General features: G+C 42.5%; 1 protein-coding gene across 1 annotated transcript in view; it reads left to right on the forward strand.

The window, feature by feature from the left end:
• USP24 (ubiquitin specific peptidase 24) overlaps positions 1–24,157 on the forward strand; it is a 185,993-nt gene extending 161,836 nt beyond the window's left edge. Inside the window, exons 57-69 of the mRNA XM_044674790.1 lie at positions 1,348–1,444; positions 3,849–3,965; positions 4,354–4,446; positions 6,723–6,825; positions 7,787–7,908; positions 9,908–10,021; positions 14,057–14,122; positions 16,324–16,390; positions 18,415–18,493; positions 20,296–20,371; positions 20,721–20,807; positions 21,634–21,744; positions 23,807–24,157. Of these exons, the coding sequence (XP_044530725.1) occupies positions 1,348–1,444; positions 3,849–3,965; positions 4,354–4,446; positions 6,723–6,825; positions 7,787–7,908; positions 9,908–10,021; positions 14,057–14,122; positions 16,324–16,390; positions 18,415–18,493; positions 20,296–20,371; positions 20,721–20,807; positions 21,634–21,744; positions 23,807–23,869 (1,195 nt within the window). The 3' untranslated portion in view covers positions 23,870–24,157. The remainder of the gene's footprint in view (positions 1–1,347; positions 1,445–3,848; positions 3,966–4,353; positions 4,447–6,722; positions 6,826–7,786; positions 7,909–9,907; positions 10,022–14,056; positions 14,123–16,323; positions 16,391–18,414; positions 18,494–20,295; positions 20,372–20,720; positions 20,808–21,633; positions 21,745–23,806) is intronic.
• The last annotated feature ends 298 nt before the right edge of the window (positions 24,158–24,455 follow it).

Genomic DNA, 24,455 nt, shown 5'->3' on the forward strand with positions numbered 1-24,455 from the left:
ACTGGTGTACCAATCTATTCCCTTGATTAACCCCTCTATTTCTTATCTGGTAATTTTGTTTTGACATTTACAGCTTTATAATAGAGTTCAGAGATCAAGTACTGCAGGGCCCCTTTCTTTCCTATTTCTCATTAATTCCCTCCTTATTTTTGACCTTTTCTTCCTCCAGAGGAATTTTGACATCATTTTTTTCTCATTCTAAAAAGTGATCCTTTAGTAGTTTAATCATATGGCACAGAATAAGCAAATTAATTTATTTAGTATTGTTATTTTTATTATATTGACTCAGCCTACACATGAGCAATTGTGTAAATAGTGTTGTGTAATTAAGTTCAAAAAATTCCAATATGTGTTTTTTCAATTATTTTATACTGTCTGTGGTTAATTTCAGTGGAATTTCTTCTTCTGTCTCTTCTGCTGGATTTCGTTGGTAATATATAGAAATTCAGGTGGGTTTTGTGGGATTCTCTTGTATCCTACAACTTTGGTGAAGTTAATTATTTTAGGTAGTCTTTTAGTTGACTGTCTAGAGTTCTCTAAGTAAACTATTGTATTTTCTACAAAAAGTAATATTTTGTTTCTTCTTTGCTTACATTTTATTCCCTCGGTTTCTTTTTCTTGGTGCTAGCAAGAGCCTAGCATTTCTAGTATAATATCAAATAGTGATAGTAATAGTGGAAATTCTTGTTTTATTCCTGATCTTCTTGGAAAGGTTTCTTACTTATCTCTTTTACTAATAATGCTTGCTCTTGGTTTTAGAGAGATAATGCTTAGCATTTTAAGGAAAGCTTTGTTTGTTTCTTTGCTTCCTAATGTTTTTTATCAGGAATGGGTATTGTATCTTGTCAAAGCCTTTTTCTGTATTGAAATATCCTTCTGTTTTCTTAATGCTAAGTTCCTAGATGTTTATGTGTGTGTGTGTGTCTGTGTGTATAGGTATATCCTTTGCTATAGTAACCAAGCCCTGGACCCAGAATCTATAAAGTCCTGAGGTACCACCCTGCTCTGGGGCTGAAAGGCCTACTGTATGAGCCACAACAACTATTAGAGCATCTTCTAGTCTTAGCTGCTTTCTCTGTTAAATAGGAGTCACAGGATCAAAAAGGGCTTGATTTTCTCTCTGAACAAAATTCCCCTCTACAACATCCTCAATGAGTGCACCTCCACCTTTGTTTGAATCCTTAGACAGCCTGGAGATATTTTAAAGCCTCAGGGAAGAGGAATATTTATGAGCTGAGATTTATTACCAAATTTTCCCCCAGGGGCCTGCCAGGTACATGCTTTTTAAAGTTTAGTATTGGATAAGCTTGGTTCACTCTTGGACACACTCATTTGCTTTTGCCTCAGGATTTTCTTACTGGAGTGCAGTGTGAGAGAAGTTCGAGTTGCTGTTGCCACCATTCTGGAGAAAACCCTCGACAGTGCCTTGTTTTATCAGGACAAGGTCAGTATCGTTTTATTTTGGAATGCTGCTTTTATGAATGATTTTAGCCTGCATGTGTCCAATGGAAGACAGGAGCTTACAGGGAGAAGCCAGTTGTTACAAGCTTTTTAATCTTTACCATTTTCTTCTTGTCGATTTGGCCTTTTTTTGTGTGAACTGGCTTGGCTGAACTGACAAAAGAGTGGAAGACATCCAGCCCATGACCTTACCCCTTCCCTAAAAGTAACATCTAGCAGATCTAGGGGCTTTGGTCCATTCTGACTCCTTTTGAGATTCTCATCCTGGGGCACCCTGTACTCTCCATAATATCAGATATTTCCTAAGCCTCCTACGAGTTCTTCTCATGAAGTTTCTCTAACTGAATCTGAATCCAAATCTTAAGCTAACCCTGTCTTTCTTTGCTTTCTCTTTCTATCAACCCCTTATCTGTTCAAATGTATAATCCAAACAGTGGTCTGCATTCAGATTGGGGGGGGGGGGGAGGTAGAGTACCTTTCCATTTACTCAGTGCTGTTGACCCTAAACTTAGTTTTCCTTCCTGAATAGCCTTTACACTCCATTCTTAACAGCTGTTCCACAATGTCAAGGTCTAGGGAAATCAATTATATTAATTTTAACTTGAAACATTCTAATTCATTCAAAACTTAAGCAAATATAGCCCTTCTTTCCTAGGTTTGCAATCTCAAATAACAGCTGACACCACATGGAAAACTTTGAAAAATATTACTTCCAGAAATAATGAGCTCCTATTAGTGTGTACTTGAAGACAGTGTGTCTCATTGAGCACAGTGAGGTATCTAGAGATTTTATTGAACTTCTAGCTTTGTCCTTGGCCTTTAGGAACCAGCACCAAGTAGGATTAGCAAGTCATGAGCCATTAAGTTCTAACTAGGTGTCAGGCTCTAAGCGAAATCATGGGGATACAAAGAAAAGGGGCAACAACCATGAAAAATAATAGTTGTCTCTATTGTTAGGAAATAAACATTCATATAGCTATATAGCTACAGATATAGCTATCTGTACACCTACAAAGTACATACAGAGTACATGAGGGTCATTTGACCAGGGAGCATAAGACAAAGCTCTTGGCATCTGTGCTTTCAGCATGGCATGATCTGAGATATGGGGTCAAGACAGGTTTGGCATCTCTGCCCTGGTTCACGGTGCTTGGAGAGAGACTGTGTCATTTCCAGGGTTTCCTCTAGGAGAACCCATGTTGACCCTAAGATTCCTGAGGAAGACCCTCATAAAGGTGAATCCCAGGCCCCAGTTTACCACTCCAGAATTTACTCAGTCTCCCTGAGGTCCTTAAATATAATGATGACTTCAGCCAAGCCAGAGCAGACACCAACATTCCCTGTAGCTCCCTCCTGTGCCATGCCAGGATGGGAGCATTCAGTGATCTAAGGCTTCAGGAGAGAACAGGGAAGGATGTGAACAGAAAGCCGTTTGTCCTGTTAAACTCTCCTTCATGTTAGTCTTTTTACGTGTCTTTCTTCACCACAGTGGAAATGGTTCTTCTTGCCCCGAACCTTATTGTTTCTAATAAATGGCTGTAGAGTGCTTTGAAAATCAAGGACTATGGACATGCCAAATTTTAATTAGTCATGTTTGAGACAGAATGGGTGAAATGATTACAAAAATCCATGCTTTAAAATCTCTTGGAAAGAAAGCAGCAGGAGCAGGTGTAGTCATCATTCTGAAATCCTGACAGGTGAGCAATGCAGAGAAATTGGGCATCAGATGAATCAATTGACAGTGACCATCCACTTAGTCCATCTATCACGGACTGGTCCAAAAAGCAGTTGGGGGGAGGGCTAGGAGAGGCAATGTGATAACCAAAATGGTCTCTAAACAAATAAAATGTCTCTCAAAGCTTTCCATGAGGCATCAGCGAGCTTTCAAGTAAGTTAACAGTCGAGTCAATCTTCCCGTTGTCATTCTGTCAGGCTGTTACGCTCCATTCGCTCCATTGGCTTGATTTCCAGCCCCTCTGCCTGTGTCTGTGTTTTGATTCTCTGCATCTGTGACTATGTGAGGAACAGGCTAGTGGAGGGAGGGTTCAGACCAATGTCTCCTGAAGACTCTGGAAAAAAAAGAAAAAGAAAAATCCATCATGGCGCCCATTGTGGCACAAAGAATATCATTCTTGACTCTGAACTCTCAGAAGCAAAATCAGACTTTGCATTTTAAAATTCCACAGTAATGGCACATTGCCTCAGAGGGTAAACTGGCGGTTTTGTATTTGTGACTATTAAAGACATTTCCATCTGAATCTGAACCCAAATTCAATTAACCAGATCCCTTGCTCTCATGTTGGTTTTTTTTCTAATTGAGTTTATTGAAAATGTCTTTCCCACCTTTGTTTCCTGCCTTAATGTAATTCTGTCTTTATGCTGACCAGCTCAAAAGTCTTCACCAGTTATTGGAAGTGCTGCTTGCCCTGTTGGATAAAGATGTCCCAGAGAACTGTAAAAACTGTGCTCAGTACTTTTTCCTGTTCAACACCTTTGTACAGAAGGTAAAGGATTCTTACAGCTGACTACCTTCCCTTTACAGTGGAGTATCATCAGGTGTCAGGACTAGGAGACTCATTGTGCCTAGAAAACACTGGAGTTCAGTGCATCCACATTTGTCCTTCAAATCATCACTTAGAAAAGACTGGGCTTTAAAAGAATCCAGTACAGGAAAAAGAAAATATAAAATGGTGGTCCTTCGGATAATAAGAGTCTGCATGACAGTTCATTTGCTAATTGTGTTTTAGGAGCTACTATAAAACTAATCAGAATAGATTTTCTAAAAAAGACAAAAAGATTTGTTGATATTCTCCTTTGAATATGTGTTTATTAAAACTAAATCTTTGTTAGAAAAGGAGCATTAATTTGGCATTCTACATCTCTTTTTCTTAGCAAGGTATAAGGGCTAGTGATCTCCTTTTGAGACATTCTGCTCTACGACACATGATCAACTTTCTCCTAGGACCCAATCGGCAAAACAATCAGGTAATAACTATGTCTGTATTCTTAGTGAAAGACCTGAATAGCTTCTTAAAGGACTTATTAGATTTAAGCTTAAATGGCCCTTGGGGTTTCATCTAGTCTAACTGATAGAAGAAAGGGACCCTCACTGTAATAGACCCAATAAGTAGTCATCCCGCCTCTGCCTGGATATCTCTAAAGAAAAGGAGCCTACTCCATCTTGAGGTAGCCCAGTCCATTTCTGGACAACTCTCATTCCTCACTGTTTAGTTTTTCCTTAGCATCAAGCCTCAGTGGGCTTCTTCTCTGCTTCTGCCCACTGTCCCTGGTTCTGCCCTCTGGGCCCAAACAGAACAAGTCTGATCCCTCCTCGAAGTGAGAATCCCTCTGAGCACACCCACTTCTGTCAGCTAGTCCTCGTAGGCTCTCAGCTACAGGCCCTTCACCATCCTGGTTGCCCTCCTCTGGACATTGTCCAGCTGATCAGTGTCCTAAACACAATTTTCCATGTGAGCTCTGGCAAGTACTGGAAACTACCCCACTTAATGCATGCAGCCCAAGTTGATGTTACCTTTCAGGCTGCCATTTCCCCCTGCAGCCTCTTGGGCTCTTAAGTCCATTAAAACTCCTATGGCAACTACTGCCTAACCATGTGTCCATCATCTTGTGAATATGACTTGTTTGTATCTGAGTGCAAGATTTTACATTGATCTCAATTAATTTTTACCTTGTTAGATCAGCCCAGGGCTCTTGTCTGTCAGATCATCCAAGAGATCAGCTCTCCCTCCCAGTTTGGTGCCATCTGCAAATGCAATGATGTCCCAATCATTGATCAAAAGGTTTCAAAGCACAGATCCAGGCACAGATTCCTGGGGTTCTTTGCTAGAGACTTTTTGCCAAGTGAACATTGAATTTGTAATAACTATTTTTGAATCCAATGAACCAACCAGTTGAGAATCCATCAGACCTCATTATTGTCTAATCCCTACCTTTCCACCTTCAACCCAAAAATACTATTGGTCACTTTATCAAAAAGTTTTGTTAAAGTCTAGAAAAACTATATTAACATTATTCTCATCATCTACTAGTTTAATGTTGTTCAGTCGTTTTTTTTTTTTCAGTATTGCCTGACTCTGTGACTCCATTTGGGGTTTTCTTGGCAGAAATACTGGACTGGTGTGCTATTTCCTTCTCCAACTCATTTTACAGATGAGGAAAGTGAAGCAAATAGAGTTAAGTGACTTGTCTAGGGTCACACAGCTAGTAAGCGTCTGACGCCAGATTTGAACTCAAGAAAATTAGTCTTTCTGACTTTGGGTCCAGTGCTTTACCCCCTGTGCCGCTTTATTGCCCCTAGTTTAATAACCCTATCCAAAAAGGAAACAATGGGTTCATAGAAATGACTTTGAAGATTGTTATGACCTGTGTAACTTCTTCATATAAAATGTGATTATCCCATTCACACCTCCATTTGTTCCTCGAGTCATGGTCTGTTCACGGCGTGCATCCCATCAAGCCTCAGAGATGCCTTGGAGGAGAGACTTCTAGCCCTCTAGTTCCCCTTGTGTTTTGCTTAAACATGGGCCACTTGTGTGTGGACATTTGAAGCCAGGGGTGTGAGCCCTAGCACTTTTCTTATAGTTGTCTAGATGTCACCACTGCAGGTCTTATTCCTTTTATATCTAACTTTGGGGCTGTGCATGGCAGTCTTCAACTTCCCCAGCCATACTAGTTTAAAGTTTTTTGATTAGACTTAAAATGCACCTAGAAAACGCCTTGTTAGGAGGCTTTAATAAGGGCCCTCCTCCTTGGTCCCTCAATGAGCCAGCCCCATCTTCTTCCCAGTCCTAGCTCAGTCCAGTCCTTGTGCCTGGAAAACCCTTCTCTTCCCCCCCTCCCCCTCTTTTTTTCCCCAGCGGAATTCTGACCCACTTCACATTTTCATGAAGTTTATTCAGGCCCATTCCAAAGACCCTTCTAGCATGCTTTTGCCCCTCATTTAAGAGCCCTTTTTTGACATCACTTTGTATCACAGTGATCCGTGTGTCTCAGCTGGGGAGCCCCATTAGGGCTTGCCTCCATCTTCTCACTCTCCAGAGCCTGGCAGGGGGCCCTCCATATGGCGATGGAGATGTTGAGGGGCCCCAGCACCATGAAAACACTGGCAGAGGGAGCTCCCAGGTGAGGGCACTGCCTCCCCCAATGGGGGTCAGCAGCTCATCGCCTCTAACTCGTTCATTGAACTGAACCATTTACACTGACTGAATCTCCACTTTACATGTCAACTAATTCATCTACAGATTCGCCGATGGAGCTCAGCCCAAGCACGAGAGTTTGGATTCCTTCACAATACAGTGGCATTGCTGGTTTTGCACTCAGATGTCTCTTCGCAGAGGAATGTTGGTAAGAGCTGTCTTCACCACTTGTGACACATTGGAGCAGGAAGGCAGGTGGACTCTCCCAGCCACAGTCCTGAGATGTTTGAGAGGCAGAAATATTCCTGATGGTGTTTCAAGGACTGTCATCCCTTGAGCTCGGAGGATGTTTCCTGACCCTTTGGATGATTAGCTCTTTGAAAGACTCTGCTTTGGGTGGGGAATCTCCACTGAGCCTGTGGCCAGGCTTGCTGAAAGCACCCTGGGCATCATGCTTGAAGGCCTGTGGTCAGTCCTCAGGAACCAGGCCACCTGACCTCGTGGGGCCTTTTCCCTCATCTTTCAGAGGAAGGGCTTAGATTAGGAAACCTTCAAGGGTTGGTCCATGAATGTACTTTGTGGCTTCCCTGGCAGTCTGGTCCCAAGTTACTTTTCCTGCCTTTTTTCCATACTCCTTACCAAAATTCTTTAAAGTTCTTGCCAAACCGCACTTCTTACTGTCTGTTTGAATCCTTTTTTAAAAGGCTTAATTCATATGCCTCTTGGTCTGAACTACCAGACGACTCTCCCTCCTTGTTCTCCTGGCATCCTTTGCCTGGGCCTCCCTTGTGTCCCTCCCATATTCCACTCTGAGGCAAAGCTAGCTTATGTCCATGTGATTTCTTCCCACCCTACCCCAGCCCTCGCCGCCGTCCTAGGAAGAGCCTAAACTGGTGGAGGTCAGAACCTGTGTTGTTTGTCATCTTTGTGTGTGCTCAGCTCAGCTCTCTGCTTGGTGCCTTGTACATAATAGGCTCTTAGTAAATGTGTGTTAAATTGAACAACCATTTATGAAGTGCCTATTATGTACAAGTAACCTTTGAATCATGTGGCTGGGTAACATTAAACAATTGCTCATATCACAAGGTTAGTTCACATCCATTTTATAGAAATTTATCCCATAAAATAACACAACAATCATCTGTTTTATTTTTTTGTTCCTTCTACAGCCCCAGGTATATATAAACAGCGGCCCCCCATAAGCATCGTTTCCTCCAGCCCCCTTCTGGCCCTCCATGAAGAAGTGGAGTCCTTGCTCTTCCTGTCTGAAGGGAAGCCGTACTTGCTAGAGGTAACCTACCTTCCTAAATTTGACTTTGGGCTTACTTTGGTTTATTCTCTTGATCATTGCTGGAAGCCTTCTCGTTCTTGTAGTTTTTATATGGTGTATTTACAGTTTAACACTTGTTTCAGAGAGTACAGTCCTTTGTGTGAATTTTTCTCCTTTTACCATTTGGAAAGAAATCCTACATTAGTAACAGGACAACATGAATTCTGAGAGTTCTCTGTGAATATGTCTAGGTTACTTATATCTGCCATTATTATAACTGACTCTTAACGGATGTCAGCCGCCAGGATGCTCACTTCATCTCTTCCCTTCAACTGGTCTGAATGTCTGTTGTATTCAGAATTGAACCTTTTTATGCTTCGGTAAGGTCTTATAACTAGTAAGTCTTAAATCTAGATTGTTCCAATCAGGAGCTTTAAAGTTTATTGTTCCTATGGCATTATTCATCTATTTGTAAGCTATGGAACCTTGAATGAGCAGTAATGTTTTTGAGATGAAACTTTGGCATTTTCTAAACCATAGACAGTGATAAAAAGACACCAAGAGGAGCAGGACATTGGATATTATAATAAATGATGATAGTGGGATGAGGTTAGAGGCAAAAGTCACACAGTTCTGCTAGAATTGGTCTTTGCCATTTGTTATTCATTATCCAGTTGGTGATCAGAACAAATAATGGATGCCTTTGGGTGGCAGTTCTTGTTCTGGTTGCTTCTTGGCTTGGTCTTTTATTTCCTCTTCATAACAAATGCTCTGCTATAGAGTTGAGGTGGAAGAGAGGGAAAGGAACTGAATTAAGAACCAGTAGTTGTTTTGGGGTTATCTTCTCTATTCTTGGGACATTAGTAAAAATTTCAGGTAGGGAGCTTCATATGGTAGCACTATCAAGTCAGGCCACCAATCATTTAAGCTCTTACTATGTGCCGGGCACTATACTAGGTTGTGGGATTACAGGTATAAATAGAAAGAAAAATATCCCTGCCTTAAAGGAACTCCTATTCTAATGAGGGATACAGCACATATGATGAAATGGTAAAGGAGTTTAGGAGGGAACGGGAAAATAAAGGTACCCAATATCAAAGCTTTTTAGAGAAAGGAGGAGGGCATCCTGGAGAAGAAAGAAGGCAGGGCTGACCTGGGCCACTTACTTTACTTGGAGGCTTTGGGAGGAACCAGCCAGTCAGAGAGAGAGACTAGAAACCTTGGGATCAGTCAAATTGGCTTCAGTTCTTGCCTCTGAGACTTATAGGATGGACTCCTAAAGAGGAACCATTTCCTCTATAAATTAAGATTAATTCTAATCTTATCCCCCACCCCCACCCTACCCCCCACTCCACCCGGCCCCTGAATGAGAATCATGGAATCTATATAAAAGGGGCTATGTGTTTGGATTTTTTTGTTATCATTTCTAAAAGTTGAGTGGAGACAACCCTTCTAGTCATGGGTAAAACTTGGTGAACCTGCAAGTTGTTGCAGGCACCTTTAAACAAGCCAACTTGTAATTAATCGTTTTTACAGAATCCTGACCTGTATATGCACAAAATGCATATAAAAGTCCCTTGCTTGAGTCTCACCGTGGTCCTTCGAGTTGGTGGGATTATTTGGAGGAATCTTAGGTGAGGAAGGTGACAGGACTTGCCCAGGGTCATTGGCTTACCTGCTCAGTGACTTCTTCAATTGATCACTAAACTATTTCTCTCTTCCCCTTTGGTTGTTTTGAGGCATTACCTTCCTTTTCATTTCTTCTTTCTTACCTTCACAAAGTGTTGGTAATTCCACATTGAGATACAAGATTACACATCCTCCAATGATTCATTGAGAAACCAGTGACACATTGAGCAGGGTCCAGGAAGGAAGCTGGCCATGATTTGAGATAACCAACCTGCTTCCAAAATGTTTGCCACAGAATTTCAGTAAAAGGCAACAATAGGATGCAGGAGCTCCTAACCACTACATGGGAGAAATGATCCCTTCCCTCTCTTCCCCTTCTCCATCCACTCAGGTCATGTTTGCCTTGCGGGAGCTGACAGGTTCACTTTTGGCTCTTATGGAGATGGTGGTTTACTGCTGTTTCTGTAATGAGCACTTCTCCTTCACCATGCTGCATTTCATCAAGGTAAGAAAGAGCTTCCTGAGTTGAGTCAGGGTCTGCAGGGGAATGCAAGTATGTAACAACATCTGCATCTCACAGGTTGGATTTTTGTTATTAAAAGTGATATTACTCACTTCCCAGGGGGTGGTTACCCTAAATAAATGCCTGTGGGAGTGTACAAAATTGCTGCCCTTGCCTCCCGTCTTTATCAATCAGGATAGTGATATTGTAAAAAAAATAAAATGAATATATAATGATAACTTTAAAAGTATTAAGGTTTTTGAAGATTTATTAGTAGCCACTAGGAAATAAAGCCATGTGCCATGCTGGCTTAGGCAGTTCAAAAGCCCGGCTTTTCCCAGCTCTCACTATGCCGAGATAGGTAGCAAAGAGAGAGAATGCCAGCCCCTCAATTTTATTTCCCTATCTATGTCAACACATAACGACAGGAAGCCAGTGGGCTCTGTGGGAAATGAAGTTGAAGGACCTCAAAATTTCCAATAACACATTCCCCCCCCCCCCCAAGAGCCATGGAAGACTGGTCTCTCCAATGGATCTTATAAACATAACTAACTTTTAAATTATAGTAATTTGAGTATAAAAAGAAAAGAGGACAAAACCAATGATCCAATGATTTCTAGACACATTGACAAAAAGCCAGTTGGGGGTAGTCCCCTTTGGCATAAGAGTGTACATTCAAAACAAATGCATTCAACCACTCACAGTTCAGTTGACTGCACCCCAAAGTTCGTTTTGGATCTTCTTGATGCAGTGTAGATTTCTGCAGGCATCTTCATGATGCCTTCTCCAAACAGTTCACTTTCTGGATTTGGGGAGATAGCAAATTTCTTATCCCGAAATTACTCTCAAAAGAATTTAAACTTTGCATTACAGGATAATACCTACCTAACCCCCCACCCCCCACCACCCCCCGGAGGATAGTGAAAAACACTCAAATTAGCTAAGGATACATGGCTGAGTTATTGGGGTATGTCAGTCAATTATCAAAAGAAATCCAAAAATATTTAAAAATTCAAATAAAAGAAAAAAATAACTTGTGGATGAAATATAAAATGTCAAAGCCTTATGTGTAAAAATGTAAATAAAGGAAAAATAAATTTATAACAGGTCCTTGAATCAGGGCCCAATTAAAGTGATTTATGTAATTGCATACTTACTCAAATCAGTAGCCAGGACTATAGAAAGTTTGCCACAATTTAAGAGAGAAAAAGGACTAGATCTTGTGTGATAGGGAAATGCCATTGACTAGGCTGTGGCTCAGGGGAGGTTGGCCTCTAACATACATCAGAAAAGCCACACCTTTGAACCCCAAACACTAGGCTCAAATCATTTAGTATTAGCATAGAAATTCATCAGTCCTACCTGGATTGGTTTGGTCTCCTTGACCTTGTGCTTCTTTGCACTATATAATGGCTCTTTTGTCCCCTTCTGCTGGAATCAGACACACTCATTGATCACAGTCCCATAACATTTATCAATAAATGGCAGATTTCCATAGTCTTAAAGCTTTTGGGTATGCATTAATATTATAGCAATTATATATTTATATATGTATATTTATGTTAAACTTATAAAATCAAAAAGTTTAATATTGAGAATGTGTTCAACTACAAAATGAGAAAAAACTCATACTGTATTGCACATACAAGGGAAAAGGATAATAAAAAATGTTTTAAAAATCAAAAATATATAGCTTAAAATCAGCGAAAAGTTTCTCACCCAAGAAATGAGATCCGTTTCCTTTTTAAACTTGGCCATGATCCACTGTGTGAGTGCAAATAATTTTCACAAAATAATAGATTTGTAAAAACAGTAATATAGTAGATAGTGCACATTTAAAGAAAGTGCTGAAGTTCCCCAAAATTAAAATAACACATTTAATGCCAATAGCAAACAAACCCATTATTATATAGGATTTACATGAGTTTCTATGTAGCCACTTACTGTGTGATATTTAAAAAAAAAAAATCTATACTTGTCACAAATTCTACAGGTATAGCAAATCTTTCAACCTTGACTGAGATATTTTTAACAAAATTTATTACTGCCATCATCCAAAATGTGGCAGAGACTAGAAAAAACACAAAGCTAATGAAAAAACTTTTGGGGTCTAAAATATCACCAGTAATTTAGATCATCCTGGTGGAGTAGAGTAAATTGAAGAGTTACAAATATTTAAAAATTATTTTGAAGCTACTATACTTCAGAGAAAATCCTTCACACCTCCTGGATGAAATTATAACCCATTACAGGGTAACTAAGCCTCTTGGGCATCTCACTCTCTCTGGTATGGGACTTTTGACAGTTTACGGACCTGTCTCCAAAATGTCCCACCCATTTCACATGGAGCAGAGAATTAAATCAAATCACTTCAGATTTCTCACCCATTACATTTATCAATTGAGATATTTAACTCATTAAATTCTCTAAAGGTTTTTAAAATAGGTTGTAACCAGTTTAAATCCCTCCATAATATATGTGACAGTATATAAAGGCAAAATAAAAGAAAAGGCTGTTAAGCTACACGTGACTTTGATAGTTGAGATGACAAATCTAAGATACATAAGACTTAGGGGCTTTTTACAATATTTTGTTCAGTATAAGTCATAGGGAAATGATACAAATAAAATCATGTAACAGAATTGTAAGTAATAACCAAAAACACAGTAGTTTAAAATGACCCGTGTTACAGAAAGATATTGATCAGATTAACATATGAAGTTAAAACAACAAAATTAAACCATAAAGCTAACAACAATATACAATAATAAGCAAATGATAAGGTACATCAGTGTAGTCAAAAGCCTTTTTTACCAATTCCAATAAACTTGTTTAGTATTATGGAGGGAAAATAAAACTCAGAATAGTTAACAAACAAACTTCCATATATCTTTAAGATTTATTCCCCTCCCCAGTATTTATCATCCATATCTCAGCTTTGAATTTCGTCATAGTGAGGGAGAATTCTACACTGAGCATAGTGTAGAGGAATCCCAAATTGGATATATTTTACAGTCTGGGCAGGCCCAAATGGCCAGGGGCGTAGGAGGATGAATCTCTGCCCTGAATCTCAGGCAAGATAATCACAGGGACCAGTGCACCCAGGAATGGTAGGAAGAAAAAATATAGCTATTTGAAATAGGTAATGCACTGCTCTTTGATAGGACAAGCCATGCTTGCAATTTTATTTCCTGTTTGGAAGAGTAACTTTCTATCCCTTTCCCCTTTGGGGTAAAACGCTAGGGGCCAACTGCTTCCCCTGCCACGTGGGCAGGGAGTTAAGAGTTCCTAAGAGAAATATACCTGGGGTTCCAAGGCAAGCAGGGAGCAAACTCTCAGCTATTCACAATGAAAAAGAAGGGTTTATACTTCCCAAGCTTCTAGAGATTGGCTCCAATCAGTAGGAGCAGCAGTAGTTCCAGGAATTGCCAGGATCTGGGATCAGTGGTGACAAGAACTCCATTTCCAATGGAGGATCAAGAACAGAAGTAGCAGAAATAGGCAGCTGAAGCTATCAGCAGGAGTTGAGCAGGGCAGCAGCGTGGCTTTGCAAAATGTATCTTAAAAAATTGAGAATTCTTTCTTCAACTTCTGGTTGCCATTAATGTAAAAATAAAATGAATATAAAAGGATAACTTTAAAAGTATTATGATTTTTGTAAGATTTATTAGTAGCCACTAGAAAATAAAGCCATGTGCCACGCTAGGTTAGGCAGTTCAAAAGCTCCGCTGTTCCCAGCTCTCACCATGCTGAGATAGGTAGCAAAGAGAAAAAAGAATGCCATCCCCTCAATTTTATCTCCCTGTCTATGTCAACACATAACAACAGGAAGCCAGCGGGCTCATGGGAAATGAAGTTCAAGGACCTCAAAATTTCCAATAACACAGTATCTCTTCTTACTGGAGAAAAAAAGGAGGGGTTTTGTGTGTGTAAGATATTTATTAAAATGCATGTGTGCCCATAGTACTCTGCTGATAATTTAATGACTCCGTAGTGAAAGTTGACTGTGATTTCTTGCTTGCTTTCATTTGTACACAGAGCCAACTGGAAACAGCTCCTCCCCATGAATTAAAAAACACATTCCAGCTTCTGCACGAGATCCTGGTAGGTAATAACCTTTCTGACTAGTTGATAAATCAGTGTTACACCAACAGTGATAACAAGTGGATGCAATGCTCTGGTTCCTTTGATCCTTAAAGCCCCCCTGAGGGAGCAGGGTACGTCTTTCCTTGGCCTACCACCTAGTAAGTAAAGGGTTGGGGTCCTGATGGTCTCGGGCCTTCTCCCCCTTCCACACTATTGCTTCCTGTCCGTGGAGGTGTGCTTCTACTACCTGTCTTCTCCTTGGTATTTTGGGGCTTTCTTGTTTCACAAAGTCCATATCTCTCACTTTTTGAAATCACATCTTAGAAATTTGCCAGCTCACATTGCTGGCAGCATCTCTTAGAAGATAGCAAGATTGGAGTTACATCAAGAAGAGAGTTGTTCTCCATCTTGTTCATAGAGACCCCCACTGTCTTATGGAGCAGGAATTTTGGACTTTCTTCTTTGTACTTATACCATTTGTTAACCTGTTTTTGAATCTTTAGAATTTCTGCCCCTGTACTTCAGAGGGACAAGAGCAACTTCAAGAAATCAGTGGCCCCTTAACTACTGCTGTCTTGAATGCTACTTTAGAAGCTTGATTTGAAGTAGTTTGAGGAAGAGTATTCTCTTTTCCCCCTTAGGAACCATTTGACAAGCAAAGGCTTAAAAGAGGCAAAATAATTCTTACGATGACAAGTCTTCTAGAATTTTTCACTTCCATACCACACTCTCACAATGACTATAGAAAGAGTTAACATGATCCCAAGGATAGTGATGCCATGGCTAAGGGATGAGGGTGAGGTTTACTGGCAAAGGGAACTGAGACACATCCCCAGCCTCAGGCAGTTCTTGAGAATGTGGCTGTGAGAGCAACAGAGAGTATTTTCCCACACCTTGAATTCCTTCTACACTGATAAATGAGAGCTAACAGTGGGCCACATTTACCAGGACTCATCCAGAGTGTACACTTGGTTTCAGAAATCCCATTGCATCAGGACACATCAGAGAGCATTTTCTAATATACCCCAAGCTCCATAGAGTCCAGCCGTGTGACATTGTTAGACTGTGAGATTTGATACACTGCATAACATGGGGCGTCACAGTCACTATCAAGTAGCCCGTTCAGTTCTGGGTGCCACTTATAGGAACACATACAGAAGAAGCCAACTAGCATGGGTCTGTAAACTATGTCGGGGCAACACTTAGAATGTTGGGCCTGAGAATGTTTAGTTGTAGAAGAAAGACTTTGGGGGAGGTGATCATTGACTTTCAGGTATTTGAAAGGTCTGCTGTGGAAGAAAAAGGTCTGACTTGCTCTGCTTGGATCCAGAGAGGAGAATTAAGAGCAAGAGGCAGAAAGGCAAATGTTGGGTCAACAGGAGGAAAAAGCTTTTAATAGTTCATTAATAAGATTTAATGGACATGAACTGTGGTGTTCCAGACAGTACTCTTGTTGAAGTGGCACATGGCCACAATGAATAAGCATTTTCCAACTTAGAGCTATTGAGACTGTCCTTGTCCTCTAGCCTGACTTTATAAAGAGGCCCGTCCTAGGAAAGGTTAGGGGACAGGTGATGAGGCATCAAAGCCTGACCTTCTCTCTCTTACTCTCTCTGGAACCTTGCAAGAGTGATCCAGATGGGAAAGGACTTCTGTCTTTTGCTTGACCCCGAAGGGCAGGACCAAGACTAACTAGTGTGTGCCCACTCTGCCTCAGTCTCATCCTCTGTCAAATGGAGAAGTTGGACTAGGGGATCTCTGAGGTTCTTCCCAGCTTAAAATCAGCGAAAGGTTTCTCACCCAAGAAATGAGATCCATTTCCTTTTTAAACTTGGCCATGATCCACCATGTGAGTGCAAATAATTTTTACAAAATAATAGGTTTGTAAAAACAGTAATATAGTAGATAATGCACATTCAAAGAAAGTGCCAAAGTTCCCCAAAATTAAAATAACACATTTAATGCCAATAGCAAACAAACCCATTATTATATAGGATTCACATGAGTTTCTATATAGCCACTTAATGTGTGATATTTAAAAAAAAAAAACTGTACTTGTCACAAATTTTACATGTATAGCATGATGTCTGTGTTTTTACTGTTTTGTTTAGTTGCTTCAGGAACCAGAGAATTGCTAGCCATGTGCCACATGGGATATGTAAGTCCTTTCTTCTAGGACCTTTTCCAAAACCTCACTCTGTGTTCCTTTCTCTTCCCAGGTCATCGAAGACCCTCTCCAAGTGGAACGGGTCAAATTTGCCTTTGAGACAGAAAGTGGGCTAGTAGGCAAGTAGAACTAATAACTCTTTTAAGGAGTGTGTTGGGCAGTCAACCTAGCACTGCAGAAGATGTCAAATTCAAGTCTTGCCTTCCTCCTTTCCCACTTCTCAAGAAGCAAAGCTTTCTAAGGGCTGTTTCTATCTTTCTGGAACAATTGGCTTTCCTTCCAACCAGGAAAATGAAAATCAGAGCCAATCAGGACATGCCAGATTGTTTGTTAAATAAAATAACCATCCACATAAGACATAAAGTCATGCCTATAACTTCTATGATGGCTGGAGAGTTGACCTCGCAGCCAAAGCTCCCTACCCTGGGCCCCAGGCTTAAGGTGACTGTCTGCATTAGCAGAGGAAATTTCTTCATCTGGGCATTTCTATATCAATGAAGTTAAAGGCCCAGTAAACTCTTCATGGCTTGTTTATTTAAATGTTAAGATTGCCCAGAGGGGGCAGCTGGGTAGCTCAGTGGATTGAGAGTCAGGCCTAGAGACGAGAGGTCCTGGGTTCAAATCTGGCCTCAGACACTTCCCAGCTGTGTGACCCTGGGCAAGTCACTTGACCCCCATTGCCTTAAAAAAAAAAAAAAAAAAAAAGATTGCCCAGATAACACAGATGTTTTATTTATTCCTGTCAGCACTTCCATTCTTTTTCTTTTGTGTCTCTCCACTTTGGCAGCTGCTATTTTTTTTTATATTGTCAGATTGTTTTCTGCTTTTCTTCTGCCTCCATGACTCACTCTGCCTTTCAAGCTTTGCAAACCTCAAACTTCAATCGTTATTCTCTCACACATAGTAAGGGCATGAAGTGTCTGGGATTTCACCAGTAGGAGACGGGATCCCTACTACAGTGCAGAACATATTCTGGCCAGAGCCTTATAGGCAGGTCATCATTTGGTGCTGGAGTTCACTGCTCTCATCTGCTGGGACAAGCAGTCTCTTTTCCCACAATTTGTTCAGCCATTCCCTCTTCATTCAGCAGTCAGTAAGCTGGATGGGCCCAATTTTGTTCTGTTACAAGTAAAACTACTGTCAGTATTTTTGTAGCAATGGGTCTTATTTTCCTTTTAATAGCATTGTTAGGCTGTAGTTCTAATATGAGAATGCAAGATGCTCTCCTCTTTTGAGTCCAGAGACAACAAAGGAAGTTGTACTTGTTACAAGTCTAGGCCTTCTTACTTTGAGCCCCCACCCCTCCTCCTGAGCCCTAGAAAATAAAATTTCACTCAGTTTATTACAGGGAAGTAAAATGGGATGATGGTGGTGGAGGAGGCTTTCTGGGGATACTCAGGCTATCATTGATTTAAAAACTTCACCTTCTAAATTAAAGCTTTCTTTTTAGATAGGCCTTGGAGAAATTTCTGTGGTTTCTAAATGGGACAAGTTTTTAGTTCCCAGGTCTCCTTCTCCTCCTGCTCTAGTCTGTCCATTTACATGTACTCCTCAAGGTTCAGGACCCTCTTTTGCCCTCAAGACTTCTGCTGCTGAGAGTCCTGTTATGTCCCATGCCCTCTCATGAACAATGCTGGAGAGCTTGCAGCTACCTCTCTCTCAGCATTAAGACTTGGGGAAAGGTGAAATCCAATTTTTTAAACAAACTTTTTTATCTCTCAAAACATTTAGTTGAAGACATAGCTGCCCCTTCTACAAGACATCCCCTAAAAACCTCGGGGTCTAAAGGATATGGGTCCTTGGGCCTGGCCATACCAGTACTCTGGCTTTGGCCATTGAAAGAAGTTTGAGCGGCATCTCTGTGCTGTCTAAACCTGCCCATGAGCCAGAAGGATTAGACTGCCTGGGTTCTGCCTCAACATGGCTTGTTGGATCTTAAGGATGAGACTTTTAAGTAATTTTCACTCCAAAGGGTGGGGCTTAGGGGACACAGGAGTTTCACCTAAAAAGTTGGTTTCAGAAATGCCTTATGGGCCTGGATACAAGCCTCGGGCATCCCTGGGCCCCTGACAGACAGCACCTGAGGGGCAGTTTGGGTGCTCGTGCCTGCCGCTCAATGTAATAGTCTTGTTTCCCTCCCCAGCCTTGATGCATCACAGCAACCATGTGGACAGCAGTCGCTGCTATCAGTGTGTCAAGTTCCTGGTGACCCTTGCTCAGAAGTAAGTATGGCCTGAGGAGGGACAACGAACACCTTTGGGGTCAGCCCCAGTCCGAAGAGCACCAGGTGCTCATTTGCGTGCATCAGGTTTGCTCTGGTGACTTCTTGGCTGTGACGCCTGCCTTGAGGGAGCGATCGTGCCCAGCAAGCAGCATGACCCCCTCCCCAGGCCTGGAACATCCACCCAGGCTAGAAGAGAGGCTGGGAGGTTGAGGCAAGAACCATGGATGGGGAACATGCAGGGGCTTGCTTCTCCAGAGCTCCTTCCTTGGGGGCCCCCAGAGCACCAGTCCCACATCCCCACTCACTTTGCATCATCAGCTCCTCTCCACGTGGGCACAATCGCACTTGCTCTTCTGGCCGCCTTCCTTTTCACCTGTACCTCAGGCCCTGCCAGTCAGTGACTCCAGGCTGAATGGGCAGTGAGCCAGGGGGAAGCAAGGCTTTGAGTGTGTGCCCAAGGACCAGGCCAAGTTAGCTGGCTAGGGGGCTTCACCCACACAATCCAGGGTCTTTGGAAAGATTTGCAGTAACCTCTTTATAGAGAGTGAAGCTGGCACAGCGCATTTTTCACAAGCTAAAGAGCAACATCAAAATTCTCCTTTTATAGGGCATACATACAGCTCTGCAGGTGCTTCTCACATATTCTCTCATTTGCCCTCCACACGACTCTGGGAGATCGAGCTGCCATTTTCCTAGTTTTACACACGAGGAATCTGAGTCACGCAGAAGTGAAGTGATTTGCTATGGTTCGGGCGTCTCGTAGGGTCAAGCCCAGCTCTCCAAGGCCGTCTCCCCTTCACGGCATTCACTAGAGGTGTGTGCCGAGGCTCTTCCTCTCATCACTGCCTCGAAATTCGAGGAACACTTGGTGTCCACTCAAGAAGGCACTGAGGAGGGAAGCCACCTCCAGCACTGCCTCGGGCACACCCTGGCTCTGGCACCCTGGGTGGGAGAGCATCGGAGCGGCCGGTCATGTGCCTGGGAGACGAGGTCTCCCCACAAAGAATCCCCCAAACACACGTGCCTGTAGACCCCCCTAGAAAGGGATCCCCAAACACAGGCTGAAGTGGGTCTGTGGAAAACACATCGAATGTGGTTTGGGCCACATCTGCTTGTGAAGTGCAGGCGCCTTCACCCTTCACTGTGAAGAGAAGCGGGTCCCCTCCCTCCGTGCGGGGCACCTTCCAATGGGGACACGCGTGGGTGAGCTTTGCTACTCCACTCGTCTTTTGGTTTGTTTTTTGGTTGAAAAGGATCACTCTCTGGGAAGGGGTGGGAGAAGAGAGATAGTGATGAAGGTGATATAAAAACCACCTATCAGGAAAAGTCTAAAAAGAGACAAGTTCAGTGTCCTTGTGATGAGCGTTTTAATTAACTGACATTGGCAGCCAGTGAGTACTTTTCCCTCGTGTCTGTGGGAAGTGTTCTAAATAACGCATTTACTGAACACTTAATTGTTGCAGTGTTTTTACCTGTACTCAGATTCACTTGGTTGTCCTAAAGACCCTGTGACGGGCAGTGTTTTCCCCATTTCTCAGTCTGGAGAACTGTAGAATGGAGGGATATTGGCTCAGAACCCCAAGGCTTCCAACTTCCCATTTCTGGGGCTTTCTCAGCCTCCCCCTTGACACTATTTAGAGAGTTTGGTACGGTTGTGTGGGGAGAAGGGCTGCCTCTCAAGACTCTTATCTGCATGGTAAGGGGGTGCCTCTTCATTGGGGTGAAACACTGTCTGGAGCCAGAGGTTGTCCCCCACCCCCACCCCCAGGCTTCCACTGACTGACTGTCTTCTCTCACCAGGTGCCCTGCTGCTAAGGAATACTTCAAGGAGAATTCCCACCACTGGAGCTGGGCAGTGCAGTGGCTACAGAAGAAGGTACCCACACTTGAGAAGTCCCTCGCAACCCTTAGGAGTCAGTGAGAGATTTAGGGGGCCTGAGTCCAGGGTCCACACCCTGAGGGGGCCAGGGCTTTTCTTCACTGTGCTGAGTGGCCGGGCTCACAGGGTTTTCCTGCCCCCCCCTCCCCAGAGTCCCTCCATTCCCAGCTTGAAAGAAGAAAGCACACTTGTGCCTGGCTGTGACAGAAAGCAAAAATGCCCAACATAGGCAAGCAGGCTCTTTGTGGGCACTCCTCGACTTCTCTGACCGTGGCTGGGTACAGTTGAGTGGTCCCTTTGGATTTGTTCTCTGTCATTGTGATCTAAGTGTTACCTTTGATCTTAGATGTCGGAACACTATTGGGTCCCACAGAGTAATATATCGAATGAAACCTCGACTGGAAAAACCTTTCAACGTACTATCTCTGCTCAGGTGGGTGTTGTGCTCCCCCTCTTCTGTGGGGATTCTCCCGACGAGAGAGGAGAGCTAGAAGTCAGTGTCCCGGTTTATAAGATAAGGTGGCCCCTTGCTTCATAACTGCAGATTCATGTTGTCTTTGGGAGAAATATGATTCCTGAGTCATTAAAGCCCCCACAGTGTGACTCCAGTCTGCCTTTCCAGCCTTTATTTCACATTGCTCCCTTTTTATGTTCTCCTTATTCCTGCACTAGCCATTCCTAACCCAAGCCTTCTGCCTCCCTCTATCCATCCTCACAGCTCATCCCTGTGTCCACAATATGTGTTCACTCTTGACTCCACCTCTCAAAATCCTACTCTTCCTTCAGAGTCTCCTCTGCCATGATTCATTCTCTGAGCCCTGCAACAAAAAGTGTTTTTTCCCTGCTGCTAATTTTCCCAGAGAACTTTTCCTGGCTCTCTCCTTTGCCCCCATCATAATCTGCCTTGTATCTCATTTACCTGTGTATTTGTCATTCCTTCCTACTTACTCCCCAAAAATTGTACAAGGAACAGACTGGAAGCAGGGCAGCTTGGCAGAGGGAAGGAGCTCTGCTTTTCCTGGGGTTTGGAATGAGGGTGCCGAGTTGTTCCTGGAAAACAGTTTTGGTGTGGGGTCTTGGCTCTGAGGATGACTAGTCATTGTAACTGTCTCAAGTGGAAATAATTGGCTAATACCCAATGATTGTATCTGAGAGAATAGAGACTAAAGGGAAACAATTTAAATGAATCAGTAGTGTTTAAACACCTTTCTCTTAATTGGTTGTTAATTCAATGTTCTTGTATTTAAATTCTCCTTTAGGACACCTTAGCTTATGCCACAGCTTTGCTGAATGAAAAAGATCAGTCAGGAAGCAGTAATGGGTCAGAAAGCAGTCCTGCTAACGAGAACGGAGAGAGACACCTCCAGCAGGTAGAAATGAGCCTTTGTGTTATAGGAAATCACAGTGGGTATGTGGGCACCAAGGTGTCGGCAAGTCAGAAGAAGAGAATGGTATAGTGTCGAGTGAATACTTGACAGAGTTCTTCTAAAGAGCCATGATGAGGTCTGTCCTGTCAACATGGAAACTCCTCAGACTCCACCAAATAACAACTGAAAGAACAGCATGAAATAAAAATTGCTAGAAATTAAAATTCACCAAAAGACATTGGTGAAGACATCAGCCTCTCTCTCTCTCTCTCTCTCTCTCTCTCTCTCTCTCTCTCTCTCTCTCACACACACACACACACACACACACACACACACACACACACAGTAAGAACAAGGGAAGGACGTCAAGGGAAATTGAATCATTATCTGAAGGTGAATGAATGATAAAACATCTATTAATCACTTTATGCTAAGTTCCAGAAATACAAATGCAAGCAGGCAAGACAGCTCTTGACCTCAAAGAGTCTATGTGCTTTTGGGAGAAAGCGTGTATAAGGGAACTCCAAGAACCAGGTACAGACACAGCGACATGGTTTGGAAATGACCAAGCAGTGAGTGCCCTAGAAGCACTAGTGCCCTAGGGGCAGAGGTCCAGTGGTTCTAACGAGAGTTGGGCCAAGAATCAGCTGTCTGGAAATGACAGAAGCAACTGATCAGAAACAACTTGAAAAACCCATAGTTGGGCCCAGGTGAATAGAAGACAGGTTTGAGGAACCGAATCTAACGCTACAGGGTCTCGATTTTTCCCTCATCTGTAAAATGAGTCCAGATAGGGCTGATCACTGCTGAGATCACATTCCATTCTAATTCTGTGATCCTGTGACCAATGGCCACAGCTAAGGTTATGTTGGATAAATCAGAATTTGTGAAATCAGAGGAATCTTTGTGGTGATGAAGTTTCAGAATTCTTCTGAGAGAATCCTGGTGAATGCAAGATGGCACCAATAGCTCAAAGATAGCCTTCAGGACTGGCTGGGAATCTTGATGGCTTGGAGAGAAGGATTTCTTAGACAGCCTCCTATAAGCTACAATGTGTTCTACAGTGTGAATAGGATTTCCAGGAAAAAAATGTTGATGCAACTAATACTTTTCCTTTTTAGGAGAGTAAATGTGGAATTATATTCTTATTTAAATGCTTATTGTGTGTTGAAGTGTTTTTGTTTCATTTTGAAAATAGGCATGATTTCCTCTTTTTTAATCCTCAAATGCCCTTGAATTCCTACAACTTTGAATCCTGGGAACAGCTGGGCTAGAGCTCAGCACTGGAGAAGTCCCTGAACACTGCCTTGGGATTGGTGCTTTGTCACTCTGTACCATTGAGTATCCAGATTGCTGCCATTTCTATAGAAATGCTTTAAGGTGACAAAGCTCTTCCATGCAACCACCCTGGGGAATAAATGGTACACATATTATTATCTCCATTTTATAGATGAGGAAGCTGAGACTCAGTGGAACTTTCCTTTGCCCAACAAAATCACACAGCTAGGAAGTGTGGTTAGCCTTTCTCAAACCTGGACCTCTTCTGACTCCAGAACCAAGCTCTCTTCTTGTCAAGAGCTAGAATGGTCCTTAAGGGGCACATTGATTCTCCTGGTTCTTAAAAAGAGGAAACTGAGGGTCAGGTTAAGCTCACTAAAAACCCTTCTTTTACCACATTGAACCATTGGCTCAGAGGGTGCCTACCTATTGGGTCAATAATAGAATTTTTGTATATGATGGCCCTTTGAGTAATACTGAAGCCCAGGAAAGGCAGATGCTGTTAATATAGGCAGCTCCAACATGACCTAATTAAAGCCTACTTTCGAGACAAGGCTACAAGGAGAGTCCCACAGCGAGTAATCCACAGACCAGGCACTCAAGAGTTCATGGTTGACCATCAGATTGGGTAAAATGTGGCACAAGCCTGCCATGCCAGGGGAGGTTTATCACAAAAAAAATTACGGAATAACATTGGTCCTTGTGCTTGGGTGACCCGAGAGCACTCGCTGGAAGCTGCCCTCCTAAGATGACTCCATGTGTGTTCTCATCTCCTTTTCTCCCTCAGGGCTCAGAGTCTCCCATGATGATTGGTGAGTCAAGAAGTGACCTTGATGATGTGGACCCTTAGAGGAACTTCCTAAACTCTCCACTGAGTCAAATCCAGACCTCCTCCTTAATGCTTGGCACCTTTTTGAAACCAGAATCTCATCTTTTTAAAAGGCCTTGAGGTTGAACTTGGGAAAACCTGAAGTGACTTTGGAGGATGCTGCGCTCTTATGAGATATCCCCTTCAGCCTAGAGAAGGAAGATGGGGGAGACCCCAGAGCCAGATTCAGTCGCACCCAGGGCAGCCGGCCCAATGCAGAGAACAGTTTTTGTCAAGGTTTTATCAAATAAAGCTCATGGTCGAAATTTTTATTATGTGAACATAAATGAGTGAATGTAGACATGTCACTTCTCTGTGATGCTGCCAGAGGGATTCCTCTGGCTTTTGTACTGAAGAAGAAAATCAGGCGGCCTTTAGGGAGGGGGCAGGTGTTTAACCTTTTTGGTGATGCTGAATAGGAATGTTCCAAGTGACGGACAGAGGTGTGACTAAGACACGCTTGCATTGTAAAATAGTAAAGAATCCAGTTTACAAAGAACCTCGGTATTGAATATGTCTCCCTAACTATTTCTACAGAATTGCGGAGGGCTCTGGGGAGGGGTTAGTG

The sequence above is a fragment of the Gracilinanus agilis genome, chromosome 4 (assembly GCF_016433145.1).
Source record: "Gracilinanus agilis isolate LMUSP501 chromosome 4, AgileGrace, whole genome shotgun sequence".
NCBI classification, from domain to species: domain Eukaryota; kingdom Metazoa; phylum Chordata; class Mammalia; order Didelphimorphia; family Didelphidae; genus Gracilinanus; species Gracilinanus agilis.